Here is a 16,962-nt window from a genome sequence, read left to right as displayed (position 1 = left end):
CAGAGGTATGAGGGTTTGGGTGGGTTGTGGTGGAGTTGCAGAGGTGGCGGTTTGGGTGGGGTTCGGTGGTGGCTGCGATGGTGGAGAAGAAAAAAACGAAAAAAAATGAGCTTTGTGAAGATGGTGGAGGAGGGGGGTTGGGTGGTATGGGTTTGATAGGTGGTGGCTGAGGTGGCGGCTGGCAATGGAAGAGGGGAAGAAGAAGAAGGTGGGGGATTGATAGGCTTGCCGGAGAAGATGGTGTTTTTTTTTTTTTGTTTCTTCCTTTTTTTTTTGAAAAGGGGTTTTGCTGGCTGATGGTGGGTTTGGGCAAAATGGGTTTTGGGGAAGAGGCTAGGTGGTGGCTGAGGTGGTTCTTCTCTCCCTCTCTCTTTTTCTTTCTCCCTCTCTTGCAAGAAAAAAATGAAAAAAACCTCCTTAAACCCTAATCGATTTGGGTTTTTTAAAGGAAATGGGTGATAAATTCGTACCCCTCTTCTTTACCTGGACAGCCCCTCCTAATGCATTTTGCCCATTCCTTTTATACTACCAGGGGGGCCTCAGGTAGAAAATAGGGTGAAAGATTCCCTTCTCCTCAAATGATCCTCACCCTTAGATTTGATCCAAGGGTCCCTAGGGATTGCTTACCCCCTAAGTATTATGAGAATTCCCAAAAATACCCTTCAAAGGATGGAAAATCACCATTTTGCCAAACAAAATATCTTGTCTTTTATGGAAAAAGGGGGGGATATCCACACAACCATGCTTTGATTATCGCACATACTTCGCCTGTCTTATTCTTCATTTTTCGCCCGATTGCCCTGAAATTTCGCAGGGGGATTCTTGAGAATACTAACAACCTCCTGGGGAATTTGTACCCAGGAATATGCGAAATAAGGCGCTTCAAGGCTCAAACCTTCTTCTCATTTTGAGCCCAGTCCCCCAGGAATTCGTGGAGATTAATTTCGGGACATCTTGGGACTCAAAATTTTGGGAATTTTACTGGGTATTCAATTTTGGGGACTTTAGGGCTTTGTCAAAATGGGGTGTCTACACTTGGCTGTGTTGCTTCCCAACAATGTGCCGCCTTCTTCTTTTCTCTTCTTTCTCACATTTTCAGGCCAAATAAGAATTAAGCTCTTTTTCTGTTCTGATTATTCTCTTCCCACTTAATCTCTCGACTCTTCCACTCTCTATATAAAATTTCTAAAATTCTACTGGGGGCATCAAGAAAAATGACAGCAGCTCCCTCTCTTCCTTTCAGTAATTTCTCTTCTTTTTTTGTATCTCTCACTCTCTCAACTCTACATTATCCTATTCATCTCAACTCTCCTGACTTTTCTTCTTCTTTTACTTGTCAATAACCCACTCTAGCAAACAAATCTGCTCAAGAACAGCTCAAGTATTGGAGACAAAATTGGTAGCAAAGGTGCTAAATTTTAGAGAAGATAAGAGAACTGATCTTGTGAAGAATGACTGGACTTCGACAAAATTCACCGTATCTCATGGAAATTTGCCGGATTTCATGAAGGATTGCCGGATTCCGGCAAAGTTTGCCAGAGAAGATGATGAATTAGGGTTTGAAAAGGTAGATCTAGAGTTTTTTAGAGTGAGGATCTAGGGTTTGATGAACAAAAATGAGTATAAATGCGGGTAAAAGATAAGATCCAAGGGAAACTGATTAGAAAAATAAGAAGAAGAACAAGATCAAAGATTTCTAAGGCTAAATCTAGATCTTAAGATTTCATAGCTTGAATCTAGCTTCTTATCAAGAAAAGTATGATTTGAGAATAAAGAAGGAAGAGGAATCAGGCAGTAAAATAGAGGAGGAAAATCCGGCCTGTGATTGACCGGAATCCGGCAAGAATTAGCCGGAGAAGATGATCGGAAATGAATAACACAAGCTAGAGTTTCGGTTTTGGGGGATTTCTCCTCTCTCTCTCTCTCTCTCTCTCTCTCTCTCTAATTAGGATTAGAAAATCCTCTTTTCCCCCCCTTTTACAAATGAAGCTTATGTTGGTATTTATAGGGTGAAAAAAAAGGTGCTAAAATTGGCACAACCACTTGATAGGGCGCGCTATTGACGGAAAAATTGATAGGCGCACCATCCAATCGTGTCCTATTCGGCTCTGGGTCGGCCTCCTCCAGGATAATCCACCCCTCTTCTGCGTATTTGCACTACGACATTGCTTGACTTGTTCGCTAGGCAAACACGCTCGGATTTCAACAAAATTTCGCAGGGACCTTGGTGGGACCCTAACCTAGCTTAGGGTGCAATTTGGGGCCATAAATCTATAATTTGGTGGGGTTGTGCACAAACATGGAGACTTAGGGCACGATCAAAATGGGGTGTCTACACACCTACTCTAACTTGACTCGTCTTACTAGGCTATTTTTATCGAATTTTGATGAAATTTTGCAGGGACCTAGCTGGGACCCTAACCTACCGTAGGGAGAAATTTGGGCCATAATTCTTTTATTTTAGAGGAATTTATTCAAACCAAGCTATTTAGGGTTCGGTAAAAATGGGGTGTTTCCAGGAATTTAATGATATTGGGGAGTTTGACCACCGGAGATGTCGGGCCCTTGTCAGCTGACGTGGAACCCTGAAAATTTGCTCGATGAATTTCTCCAAATTGAAGAAAAAAGGGGAGAAATTCTCGGGCAAATCGTATCTTTTGATTTTTAATTCTACTGAGAAAATCGCTGGCAAATCTTCAAAAAATCTGGGCGAAGCGACGTCATATCTGTTTTTGGGAAAGCTCTCTCTCTCTCTCTCTCTCTCTCTCTCTCTCTCTCTCTCGTCTTCAGCTCTCTCTCTTTTATATGGCAACAAGCCCTCAACAACGGGTTGAATCTGCTTCTTCGTCGTCGGTCCCTTCCCCAAACCCAAAAAACAGTCAGAAAAGGTTGCAAAAATAGGTAATTTCGTTCCTACCTTCAGCATGTGGTAGATCTATCATTTTGTCCCCTTCTTGTGCCCTAGTTTTTTCCACAATATCGTGTGATATGGGTTTACGATGTTGGTTTTTAGATCTCTTATTTTTTTAGGAATTCTAAAATGGGTTTTGTGAGAATATGGTTTCATGAGGATTTTATTACATTTGTTATTCCATGTGATGTGATGATGGTTTTATTAGATTTGTTGTTTCTACCTTCAGGTAGATCTCCCAGTTATGAAGTAATCCCAACAATCTTCCCACAACCAAATTTGCTTTTTGCAAAAGTACTGCTATTTTTCTTGCAACCAAACACTATTTGGCCTTTTACCAACAATCTCCTTCACATATCCCTACGCAACCAAACAAAATCTGTTAGATTTGCTTCCAATCTCCCCGTTGGCTGATTTGCTTTTAATTCCCCCTTTGACTTCTTCTTCTCTAGATCTCCCACCTATCTAGAAGCAACCAAACAGAGCATTAACGGTTTCTGTGAGAATGGTTCACAGTTTGAGGATAAATTCACCCCTGTAACATTTTTCTTTGTCTTTAAAACTTAGCGGATAACGTTAAAGGGGGGGATTTTATCCATCATAGGGGGGATTATCATTTCCCTTATTTTCATGGGTTAATGTTTCTTCTTGCTCTAACACTTCCCTATGATTTCATAGATGTTTTTTATTTTGAGATTTTTTCAATTTGCTCCAGTGACACTTTCAACTTACAATAAAGAGAGGGATTTTTTTTGTGGGCGGTGCGTTGGGTGGGGGTTGATGAAAATTTGATAACTAATTTTAAGGTTGAAAAAAATGTGCTTCTAGTTTTCACCAAATTCTCTCAGAACCAACTCAAAGTTGTCGTGATCACAATCTCCCCCTACAGCCTCCTGTAAAATATCGAAGGTAATTTTCAAGGCATCGGTTAACAACTTTTGTCTGGCCAGCGGATTGTGGATGGTAGGTTGAACTATGGTTCAATTGTACCCCTTGTAACTTAAAAAGTTCTGTCCAGAAGTTGCTCAAAAAATGGGGTCTCGATCACTTACAATTGAAGTGGGCATCTCATGCAATTTGAAAATATTATGCATAAATAATTGAGTAATAGAGACAACTGAGTACAAGTGAGCTAAACAGATAAAATGACCATATTTGGAGAGCCTGTCCACCACTACCATGAGCATGTTCTTACCTTGAGAGGCTGGCAACCTTTCAATAAAGTCCATTGATATTTCTAACCAGATTGGTGAAGGTATTGGTAGTGGTTGTAGAAGTCCTGCATAAGCCACATTTTCAGCTTTATTTCTTTGGCAAACATCACATTCCCGGATGAAAGTTTCGACAAAACTTCTCATTCCATCCCACTTGAAGTCGTTTTGAACTCGATGAAGAGTTTTGTGGAAGCCAGCATGACCAGCAGTAGGGCTCTAATGCAAGTGTTTAAGAATCATGACCAGCAGTAGGGCTCTCATGCAAGTGTTTAAGAATCTTATTTCGAATGGGAGAGTGAGGTTCAATGCAAAGACTCCCTTTGTAGAAAAGAACTCCATCATGATCAGTATACTTGGTTTGATCGAGTTGACCACACTTAAATTGCTCCATCTTGGATTGGAGGTCACAGTCAGTTGCATACTCGTCTTTAACATCGTTAAAACCAAGTTGAGACCGGATGTGAAATGGCGATTATGGCATTAATTTCCTCTAGCGGAGAAAGAGCATCTGTTGCTTGGTTCTCCCTCCCAGCTCGGTACTCGACTTGAAAATCATAACCCAACAGCTTATTAAGGCTTTTTTGTTGTGACGGGGTTCCTACTTTTTGTTCTAAGAGAAATTTTAGCGATTGTTGATCTGTCTTGATTGTAATCTAATTTTAAGGTATCTTGAGTGTAAACTAATTTCTGTTGATAAAATTTTGATAACTAATTTTAAGGTTGAAAAAATGTGCTTGTAGTTTTCACCAAATTCTCTCATAACCAACTCAAAGTTATCGTGATCACACTCTCCCTCTACAGCCTACAAGGTTGAGCTTTTCTATAATAAAAAATCGGAATCAACCCAAACCCAATCTAAGGTTGCACCTCTAGCTAGGCTGGTTAATGCTTTGTTCATTAACCTTGAGGTTAGAGGTTCAATCTCAGCTTACCTACTAAAAAAATGACCATATTTTATGGTAAAAGCTAAACCCGATTTCCTAAAAAACGTGGGTTTCAACACTGTTGCTGCATGATTTGCCACCTGCCTTTTGTCATCGTGATCCCATGGCCTTTGCTCCTCAAGCCCTGTTGATACGTGTCTGCTGGTTTATTGAGAAAACATGACTTCTTCGAGGGAAGTCAACCTCCTAAAAGAGAACAATTTGCAGACTCAAAGATATCTTTTATTTCTCCCCAAATCAGTAACATATATAAACAACGTGAAATGCCAAAACAAACTCCTAAAATCACTCTAGTTTATTCTTATCTAAAGACTTGCCAATAACAAATAAAAGCTAACAACACTACAATTTGGGATAACCAATTCCTAAAGAATCTGGAAGGATACGCCCGTATCATTCGTCTCTCCATCAAACAACCTTGTCCTCAAGGTTGCAATCTGGAAACTTCTCCATAAGCTTGTGAAAACTTTCCCAAGTTGTGTCTTCACGACCAACTCCCTTCCATTGCACTAACACTTCTGATACTGCTCTATGACCTCTTTTGACAACCCGTCGGTCTATGATTGCTGCAGGTCCTGGCTGAACCCATCCTTCTTGAGTGACTGGCGGAAGTTGCGATTGAGGGAGAATCTGCTGGCCCAACTTCTTCTTAAGGTAAGAGACATGGCAGACAGGATGTATGCTGGCCTCTTTCGAGAGTTCTAACTTATAAGCAATATTCCAATCTTCTGTAGCACCTTGTAGGGCCCATAATACCTGGGAGAAAGTCTGAGAACCTTTCGCAATGTTGCTGAATGTTGACGATATGGTTGAAGCCGTAGGTAAACCCAATCTCCAGAAGTAAACTCTCTCTCTCTCTTGGTTCGATGCCTATCTGCTAACATCTTCATTCTGTCTTGGGCAGCTTGCAAATTTTCTCATAAAAGCTTGGCAATTTGTTCTCTTGACCCCAAGACTTCCTCCACAACTGGCACCTTAGTAGTTCCTTTAACATAAGTAAGCAACCGTGGTGGCGGGGAGCCATAAACGGCTTCATACGGGGTCATGCCTGTAGAAGAATGTGAATTGGTGTTGTAACACCACTCGGCCAAAGGAACCCACTTTGCCCAGTCACGAGGTCTTTCTCCTGTAAAACATCGAAGATAATTTTCAAGGCATCGGTTAACAACTTGTGTCTGGCCGTCGGATTGTGGATGGTAGGTTGAACTATGGTTCAATTGTACCCCTTGTAACTTAAAAAGTTCTGTCCAGAAATTGCTCAAAAAGATGGGGTCTCGATCACTTACAATTGAAGTGATCATCCCATGCAATTTGAAAATATTATCCATAAATAATTGAGCAATAGAGACAGCTGAGTACGGGTGAGCTAAACAGATAAAATGACCATATTTGGAGAGCCTATCCACCATTCAATAAAGTCCATTGATATTTCTAACCAGATTGGTGAAGACTTCTCTTTTTCCTTCCCCATGGCTTTATCTAAACCCTAAGTATAGTGGGTTTAGCTACTCATGGAGAAGGGGAAAAAAACATAGAAAATAAAGAGAATAGAGAAGAGAATTGTCATTAAAAACTTGAAAAGTAAAATAAAACACAAAGTACTTTCTCTTTTAATTGAAATTAAACAAAAATACATTGAACTAGGTTTGAAAGAAATAACAAAAATTAAAGAACACTTAGTCTTTTTCTCCTCTTCGCAATAGTTGAATCATTGACCGCCTTCCTTCAAGCCTTGGTGTCGCCTTGGATGAACTTTTGACGGTTGGATCGAATGAATGAACACGCCACACGCCCAGAGAGAGTGAGAGAGCAAGCACTATGATGAACACAATAGAATGGGGAAGAAACTATTGGTCGAAAATTCAAAGAGAGGAGATTGAGAAAAAAAATACGTGAACAATTCCCCTTCCAAAATCTGCTATCCGAATGCATATGTAGGAGAGAGAGAGAGAGAGAGAGAGAGAGAGAGAGAGAGAGAGTAATGAACATGTTAGAAAGTAGTTATTCTTTTTCCTCTTTGAATTGTTGAGTGTGTCTAAAAATAGCACCAACTTCCAATATTAACTTATATAAGATTCTGATGATGTCACCCCCTCAAGAAAGTTTCTTTTCCACCCCTCTTGGTCGTTCAAACCTTAGTAAGTGCCACGATTAAAATTTAGTAATAGCCCCTAATGGGCATTAGCTAAAATGGTAACTCACTATATTTCTTAACACCTTCAAATCAGCCACCGTTATATACATCAAGTTTTCGGATATTTTCATAAACTTGATCCGAACCATCCACTTTATGATCAATGTTTTCGGATATTTTCTTTGTCCAAAAATAGGCCAACGAAATAGGGGAATTCCCTAGTAAATAGGAAATAGATTATCACACGCGTGCACATTTCCAATATCCCCTTGTGACCGAATAATTTTTTTCCATACTTATCTAAAGTGGGCCCCACATTTGTTGCAAGTATATAGAAAATACTATTTTCTTATCAACCAAAAACATGGGTTGCTGTGTAATGAGCAAGTATGTGAATGAAATTCCAAGTGGGTCCCACATATGCATGCATGCATATAGAAAATACTATTTTCTTGCTTCATCCCAAAACGTCCAAAATGTGGCTACTAAAAAAAATAAAATAACATGCTGTACATATTTGGAAAGTTTCCACCATTCACATGCACAATAACACGTGGGTCCCACTTTTAGAATTTAGAAACTGCTATTGTTGGGCCACAAACGTGAGAACCAAAGTGGCAATTTTGGCAAGATGTAAAAATCAGTGAATAGGCAAGAGGTCGGTGGGATTGTGATTTTGGATGTGAGAAATGAATGGTTGAGATCATATGGGCTGCACTTTTGATCACTATAGACACCCAGTGTGAGTGTATCAATGGCAAAAAGGGACTGGAGTGATAGTTACGCACCCTTTTGATCACACTAGAATAGTGGGCCCACACCACTTCCAACTACCTGCTCTCCCCCATTTTAAAATTTTTTTTTTAAATATTCCCCAAATGATTTTTGATGGGTCCCACTTTCACCTAGAGATGATATATTCAGCTATTTTTCTTTCCTCTTTCTGCGTATGGCCCACATCATGATTTGATCCAAATCGTTCAATTTAATGGGCTACTAGTATAGGTAGAGACAGTGAGAGAGAGAGAGAGAGAGAGAGTTAACCTGGCAAAAAAAATGGCTCGGACCCATGATGGGCCCCAATGTAACTTGGTCCAAATTTATATGGTATAAGCCTTTACGTATTTCCAGAGAGTGTTGTACTAGTCATGCCACATGATGATCTAAACCGTCCAAGTGATGGCCACAACATAAATGGGTTGCCCTCAAAAACATCATTCTCATGGGCTGATCTTAACCACTCATTTGAATGCCATGATATAAATCAATTGTACTCCTCCATAGGGTGATCCAAAATGTCCACTAGGTGGGCCACACTGTTAATTGATCGAACCGCCATCTTAGAATTCCATCTCTTGGAACTAAATTTCCATTCCTTGAAAAATTATGGAAAGTTCTTCACTTTTTGTTCATCTTAGCTCCACTCTACATGGAATTCATGAATAACCCTGAAACACCAAAGACACACAAAATACCTTAGTAGCACCGCTTTAATTATGAAAAATGCATGATTCCTACCACTACAATTCACACATAAATGTGTTCATCATGTGGCTGAGATTTGGTGGTGGAGATGATAGCTTGGTGGTAGATGAAGAGAATGGGTTTTGAACAAAACAAGGGTATGGCGGCTGATAAAATCGGGGAATGGCCGGAGATGGTGGTATGGGCGTTGGCCGGAGAAGCCGAAATGGGTTTGGTAGATGTGGGTTTCGTGGGGGTTTGCCAAAAGCAGATGGTGGAGAGGTGGAGGTTGAGCAGAGGAAGAAGGGGGTTATGGTGGGGAATTTGAAATGGGTTTATGGTGGAGGTTGGCCGGATTGGGATGAGCTTGCTGGAGGAGTGGCCGGAGGTGGAAGAAAAAAATGGAGAAAATGAGGTGGAAGAAAGGGTTTAATGGGGTACGGTGGCTGAGATGGCAGTGGAAGATGGGTGTGGCCAGCAATGGCGGAGGCACGGCCGGAGTTGGGAGAGGTGGTAGTGAGTGGAGCTTGGATTCCCTTTCTCTCTCCCTCTCTCCCTCTCTCTCTCTCTCTCTCTCTCTCTCTCTCTCTCTCTCTCTCTCTCGGCTTTTTCTCCTCCTGTAATGAAGGAGAAAACCCCTTTTTTAGCTAGGTTCTTAGGGCTTTTTCCCCCCTTTCTACTAATCTCAGCCCTCCCTTTATTATTCCCCTCATCTCAACCATCCATCTCCCTCTTTTAGCCCTAGTACCTCAAAAAATCTAGAATGTTCTCTTTCATCTAAGCCCTACACCTCACCTTGTTTTATCTAATGGTCCATGCTCTTTACTTGCAGGGAAAACAACATGAATTGCCAAGAATACCCTCTCCTTACATGGGAAATGATATATTTGACTCCTTTTCTTACCTGAACAACCCCCCTGCTAGTGTATTTTATCACTACTACTTTTCGTTTCTTTTTTTTACCTCATAGGGGTGGCTAGGCAAGGAGAGGGGCAAAATACATCACTTCTCTTTAGCACAAGAGATAGGTATTGGCACTACTATGTTGGGTATTTCACCCTCCTTGCTGGTTTAAGCAAAGAAAATGACATCAACACCACCATGCTCTGATATTTGTATTAACTCGGCTTGTCTTTTCTATTCTCGGGAAATGCAATAACCTTGGATAATCTTTTAAGCACTAAAAGACAAGATGAGTTGGTATAAATGCCGAAATATGATTTAGTATCATTGGAACTTGGGGGACGCAAGTAGGAGAGTGTCAATACCAAAAACTCAAGTGTATTTCATAATTATTTTATTTTTTTCAAAATTTCCAAAATGCAAGGGAAGCTTAGGGCTTTCATAAGAGGGTAAAACTGGGTTTTCAAGGATCATCTGGGCTTCACAAGAATCCAAAAGCTACCTGTAAATGGAAGGTCTTCGGGTTTCGGGATTTAATTTGGTCCCGGGACTTCGATTTTTTTATTTTTTTAGGGTCTGGTCAAAATGGGGTGTCTACACTCCAACAACAGATTATACGTTGGATCATGGCCTACTTGAATTGAGCCCCACTACAAACGAATGGTTTTTGATCATCCAATGATGTGAATTGACTACATCTACTTGCATGGACATTGTGACCCTATACCAAACTCAGAATGGTCTAATGGGAAGTGATATATTAAACCCCCTCTCTACCTTTTGCAGATTTCATTTTTCTCATTTGAATGAGGTGGGTACCTCTTAATTTCCGAAGCCACACCCCACTGCTTTGTCTCATTCAAGATGTGGGCATTTGTCCTATTTTGTCCAAACTTCCCTCTTAGTTAAAATTAAAGGACGGAGTGCTATTACCAAACACAAAGGAGCTCAAATTATTTTCATCAACTCAATTATTCATTTTTTTTCATAAAACAACCTTTTTACATCTAGCGGTCTCAGCAACGAGATGCCAATATCAAAATAACAAAAGGAAAAAAGAAAAAGAAAAAGAATCAATGAGAAATGAAAAATTGGGGTAACTAAACTAAAGGACCTAACGGGAATTTAGGGACCACTCGGGTTCCAAGATTTTGAAAATCATTTACAAATGTGGATTTTTCTGGTTCTTTTGCATTTGGAGCTCGGTTTCAAAATTGGTTCGGGAACCTGAGACGTGATCTCGGGGACTTTGAATTTGATTTCGAGACTCGAGTTTCAGGAAATTTATTCGATTTTGGGATTTTTAGGGTTCGGTCAAAATGGGGTGTCTACAGATGCCCCTCTTTGGCGGAGTGCGCTTGTCGCACGAATGCTAAAGCTGAAGAGATGACACATTTTGACCGGCCCAAGATGTCGGGTGAAAAATGGTTCAAAGAAAAGGATTCTGGATGGCGCTACTCTAGCGTCCGATTGAAAAGATTTAGAGGGACATTGCTCTGGCATCCCTTGCGAAAGGTATCGACGGGATCGATTAGTTGCGAATTTGCTGGAAATATTGAAAGCAATGTTTTAGCTGCGAGCGAGCTTGGAAATTGAAGAAAAATGGGCTGACTGCGAGCGAGTTAAGGTCGAAAGGTTAATTCGGCCGCGAGAGAGCCGGGAAGGACACGGGCTTGGTTGCGACCGAACCAGAAGCCGGGGAATTGACTTGACTGTGAAGGAGTCAAAGAATCAGTGATGTTAGCTTGGTTGCGAACGAACCAGAAGATCGGATAATGGACTTGACTGCGAATGAGTCGGAAGGTCAGAAATTTGCTTGGTTTCGAACGAACCGAAAAGCAATGGGGTGACTTGACTGCGAAAGAGCCAGAGTCAGGGATATTGGCCTTGTTGCGAATGAACTATAAGACCATAGTAATGACTTGGTTGCGAATGAACCAAAAAATTAGGAATTTGATTTTAGCTGCGAATGAGCTAAGAATTGGAAGATTAACTTGACTGCGAGTGAGTCAGAGTCGGAGAGATTAGCTTGATTGCGAATGAATCAAAAAATCGACGAGAAACTTGGCAGCGAACTAAGATTTCGGCTTGGTTGCGAATGAACCAAAAGGCCGAAATTGATTTTAGCTGCAAATGAGCTAAGAATTGGAAAATTGACTCGACTGCGAATGAGTCGAAGTCAGGGATCACCGATACTATTCGGGTTCCGGGATCCTGCCCAGTTTGAAGACTGTTTCTCCATCTCATTGATTTCTCCTCTTTCCAGGAAGTCACAACTGATGTCTTCCAGCTTTTCAGTCTTGCAGACCGCTTGTCTTGATTCTTGCTTTGAGTTCTAACTCTAAACTCAATTTCTGAAATTCTCCATAACTGAGGAGCTCTTTCTGTATCTCACCAACTTTCTATCTATGGGAAGTCTTTGTCCCTGAAAATCCGATATAGGGGGTCCCAAGTTGTAATAGAAATGGCAACTATGAGGAGGGAGAATACGGTTGTTTAAGAAAACTAGAATTTACCAATTTGAAAAACTTAAACCGATTAAGAGATCAAAAACAATATTTTAAGCATACAAGTTAAATCTAATGGTGCAATGCAAATGAAAGAGCAAAGAGATAGAAAGAGTGCACCCGAGATTTAAAGTGGTTCGGTCCTCAAACCCGAGGCCTACTCCACTCCACCAACCAAACCCGTTGATGGCTTCACTATATGATCTTCTTAACCTTGGCGAAGATCGGTGCCAATTACAATTGCTTTAACCTTGGTGGCAATCCTCACCACGGAGAAAAAGGGCTCCGCTTCTCCGAATACTCGCCCGAATACAAATCTTGAAAGATGAAAGAAAGAACTAAAAAATCCCTTCACAAGGGTTACAAAAGATGTACAATTGAGAGCCTATGATCCAAATCCTAGAGTTGGTGATGAGAGGCACAATTGAAGCTTGATTTACTCTTGGGTATTCAAATGAAGTTTAAGAGTGTTAGGATCGATGATTTGTATGTTTAGAACACCCATATTTATAGGAAAAACAAAATATGACCGTTCAGTGGCATTACGGTAATTCCAGCAAAATTCCAAACGGCTCTTTTTCAGACCGTTGGAGTGTTCTCGGAGTTCCGAGAATAATTCTCGGAGTTCCGAGAATAATTCTCGGAGTTCCGAGAATTCTCGGAGTTCCGAGAAAAAATCTCGGAGTTCCGAGAAGCCTCACAGAAGTTGGAAAAAGTCTACTGGACCATTTCTCGGAGTTCCGAGAATAATTCTCGGAGTTCCGAGAAAAACTCTCGGAGTTCCGAGAAGCCTATGCAGAGCAGATTTTCAATTCTGTTTTTGGGCTTCCAGTTCTCAACCAAGATGGGATTGCTATGAGGGTTCCAAGGTGTTGGAACTCCATAAATACAATCACTTGTTTATTTAGGGTGTGTGAGATTACTTTAATTATGCCTCTAAAAACCTAATCTAGTTTTGGATCAATTACATTAAAAAATGGTCTTCAATATTAATTACTTCATGTCTTCAAGTCTTCATGACTTCTTGCTTGATGACTTTGGCCTTCCAATTAGTGGTCCAATGTGGGCTTCTTGGCCTTCAATCCAAGCATCCTTGATCTTACTTTATCAAGATCTACAACTTAGACAAACAAACACATTAGTGATAAATGATCACTTGTGTATTGGAATCATCAAAACAAGATGGGAATGCCAAGGTAAAAACCATTGGGCTTACAATCTCCCCCTTTTTGATGATGACAAGCACAAGAGATTTACAAATCAAAGCATATACTCTTTTCACATTTTTCTTACACTAGAGACTTTACTCTAGATTCTTCTCCCCCTTTGTCATCAACAAAAAGAAGGGGTAAGAAAAAACAAGGGTTTAAAATTTACAATTTTAAAGCTCCCCCTTTTTCAAAGAAAAATTCAATTTTAACTTCCCCTAGTTAAAATAATTTTACAATACAAGAGGGGTTATCAAACAAAACATACAAATGAAATATATTCAATTTTAAGTTCAAAAACCCCTAATCTACACAATATGAATATCATCATATGGGGGTTTTGGGAACCCAAGATTTCTTGGTCCCACATCTAGCCCTACTCTTGGATGCACATTGGAATTGGTAATGACCATTCATTCCACAAAAATGGCATCTAACAAGAGGGTTAGATACACTAGTCCTATCATGATAAGCATGTTGAGGTCTAAGACTAGTTTTACTTAGGATTATGTCAATAATTTTATTTCCATTTAGAAATCCATGTAAACATAATCTAAGTCTTTCATTTTCATTATGAAGATGGGATGTTTGAACTAAAAGCTCATTTCTTTCATCTTCATAAGAATTGGAGGAGCTTGCCATATTTTGAAATTTTAAAAGTTGGCAAGTTTTCTCATCCAAGCTACCCTTAAGGGTATTAATCTCAAGTTTATGATTTTCAAGTGTAACTTGTTCTTGAGATATGGAAGAAGATAAATCACTTTTCAAAAATTCAAGTTCTTTTTCTAACTTTAAAATGGATTTTTTAAGAACTTTGTTTTTGGAAATTTGGGTATGCAAGGTTTCACATAATTCATCATAAGGTATGCTATCACTTTTACTACTAGATGAAGAATATGAGGGGTTAGAGTTTACCTCAACTTCATGGGTGATTGTCATGAAGCAAAGATCATCTTTTTTATTTTCTTCCCCTTCACTTGAGCTTTTGCCCGATGTGCTTAACGCATCCCAACCGGCGGCAAGAGCCTTATGCTTCTTCCAATCCTTCTTACCCTTGTACTTAGAGGAAGTTGATTTTAGAAGTGGACAATCCGGTCTTTTGTGTCCAATCTTCTTGCAATTGAAGCATCTTAAGGCTCCATCAACATCACTTTCTTCTTTCTTCTTCTTATCTTTCTTATGCTTCTTTCTCCACAAGCTCTTGAATCTTCGTAAAGCTTCTTTTTCGTCACTATCCGCTTCACTTGATGAGTCTTCCTTGGAAGCCTTGAGTGCTAGGGATCTAAATTCCCTCTCCTTCTCCTTTGGCTTCTTTTCCTCTTGTCGGCTAGTAAGGAGCATCTCATGGGTGATGAGAGATCCTACAAGCTCCTCTATGGTTAGCGTCTTGAGATTTTTTGACTCTTGAATCGCGGTCACCTTTGGATCCCAATGTGGAGGAAGAGACCTAAGTAACTTACTCACAAGCTCATCGTTAGGATAAGATTTACCAAGATTAGCTAGTTCGTTAGAAATAATAGAAAAACGAGTATACATTTCCGAAATACTCTCGTTTGGACTCATTCTAAACATTTCATACTTGCTCTTTAACAAGTTTATTTTGGAATCCTTGACTTGTGATGTTCCCTCATGGGTAGTTTCAAGGGTATCCCAAATAGTCTTGGCGGAATCAAAAAGAGCAACTCTATTAAACTCCTCGGTAGCTAAGGCACAAAACAAGGAATTTATTGCTTTGTAGTTCAAATTAGCTTGCCTTTTCTCTACCACATTCCATTCTTCAAAAGGATTGGAAGGTACATTGTATCCATTTTCAACAATGTACCAAAGTTCCACATCTATCGAAAGAAGATAGATGCGCATCCTTGTTTTCCAATGTCCATAGTTTGACACATTGAAGAAAGGAGGTCTAGTTGTGGAATGGCCTTCCGTAAGTCCGGTTCCAATTTGGTGTGCCATTTCACAATTAGAAGTTGCCAAATAAAATCTTTCCCTAGTTAGATTTTGAAATAACTTTCACAAAAAATTTTAAAATCTTTTAAGAACCTGGCTCTGATACCAAGTGAAAATCCGATATAGGGGGTCCCAAGTTGTAATAGAAATGGCAACTATGAGGAGGGAGAATACGGTTGTTTAAGAAAACTAGAATTTACCAATTTGAAAAACTTAAACCGATTAAGAGATCAAAAACAATATTTTAAGCATACAAGTTAAATCTAATGGTGCAATGCAAATGAAAGAGCAAAGAGATAGAAAGAGTGCACCCGAGATTTAAAGTGGTTCGTTCCTCAAACCCGAGGCCTACTCCACTCCACCAACCAAACCCGTTGATGGCTTCACTATATGATCTTCTTAACCTTGGCGAAGATCGGTGCCAATTACAATTGCTTTAACCTTGGTGGCAATCCTCACCACGGAGAAAAAGGGCTCCGCTTCTCCGAATACTCGCCCGAATACAAATCTTGAAAGATGAAAGAAAGAACTAAAAAATCCCTTCACAAGGGTTACAAAAGATGTACAATTGAGAGCCTATGATCCAAATCCTAGAGTTGGTGATGAGAGGCACAATTGAAGCTTGATTTACTCTTGGGTATTCAAATGAAGTTTAAGAGTGTTAGGATCGATGGTTTGTATGTTTAGAACACCCATATTTATAGGAAAAACAAAATATGACCGTTCAGTGGCATTACGGTAATTCCAGCAAAATTCCAAACGGCTCTTTTTCAGACCGTTGGAGTGTTCTCGGAGTTCCGAGAATAATTCTCGGAGTTCCGAGAAAAAATCTCGGAGTTCCGAGAAAAAATCTCGGAGTTCCGAGAAGCCTCACAGAAGTTGGAAAAAGTCTACTGGACCATTTCTCGGAGTTCCGAGAATAATTCTCGGAGTTCCGAGAAAAACTCTCGGAGTTCCGAGAAGCCTATGCAGAGCAGATTTTCAATTCTGTTTTTGGGCTTCCAGTTCTCAACCAAGATGGGATTGCTATGAGGGTTCCAAGGTGTTGGAACTCCATAAATACAATCACTTGTTTATTTAGGGTGTGTGAGATTACTTTAATTATGCCTCTAAAAACCTAATCTAGTTTTGGATCAATTACATTAAAAAATGGTCTTCAATATTAATTACTTCATGTCTTCAAGTCTTCATGACTTCTTGCTTGATGACTTTGGCCTTCCAATTAGTGGTCCAATGTGGGCTTCTTGGCCTTCAATCCAAGCATCATTGATCTTACTTTATCAAGATCTACAACTTAGACAAACAAACACATTAGTGATAAATGATCACTTGTGTATTGGAATCATCAAAACAAGATGGGAATGCCAAGGTAAAAACCATTGGGCTTACAGTCCCTAACTGGATTGTCTCTTCAAGTTTCCAATTCAGCAGACCGCTACCCTTGCTTTTGCATAAGCCAACTCCTTTGGTTATTGACTTAGCAAGACTTCTTTTTCTCTAGGCCGCCCTTTCTGGTTTTCGACCTGGTGGGTCTTCAGACTCTCGTTCTTTTCTTTTCTTTTTGTTTTTATTCTAATTTGCCTTGAACCTTTGCTTGTTTCACCAGAAGGACTTTCTAGGTGGGCTCGGGTTCAAAAGGGTTGGATATCAAAAGTTCAAACGATTTGGACCGAATCTGGTCTTGCCAGACTACCTACGTACCCCAAAAATGGAGGATCAGGTACACG

General features: G+C 40.0%; 1 protein-coding gene across 1 annotated transcript; it reads right to left on the bottom strand.

Annotated features, from left to right (window-relative positions):
• Positions 1–5,477: 5,477 nt before the first annotated feature.
• On the bottom strand, positions 5,478–6,478 carry LOC143863324 (uncharacterized). The gene is made up of 2 exons (XM_077374010.1): positions 6,018–6,478; positions 5,478–5,859 (listed from the first exon to the last, which is right to left on the bottom strand). The coding sequence occupies exons 1-2, from the start codon at positions 6,476–6,478 to the stop codon at positions 5,478–5,480; spliced, it is 843 nt and encodes a 280-aa protein (XP_077230125.1).
• Positions 6,479–16,962: the final 10,484 nt, after the last annotated feature.

This window comes from Tasmannia lanceolata, unplaced genomic scaffold (assembly GCF_043159265.1).
Source record: "Tasmannia lanceolata isolate RefF3 unplaced genomic scaffold, GAP_Taslan_0.1 ptg000044l, whole genome shotgun sequence".
Lineage (NCBI taxonomy): Eukaryota > Viridiplantae > Streptophyta > Magnoliopsida > Canellales > Winteraceae > Tasmannia > Tasmannia lanceolata.
Note: the sequence above shows the minus strand (reverse complement) of the source record. Positions and strands in the feature narration are given on the sequence as shown.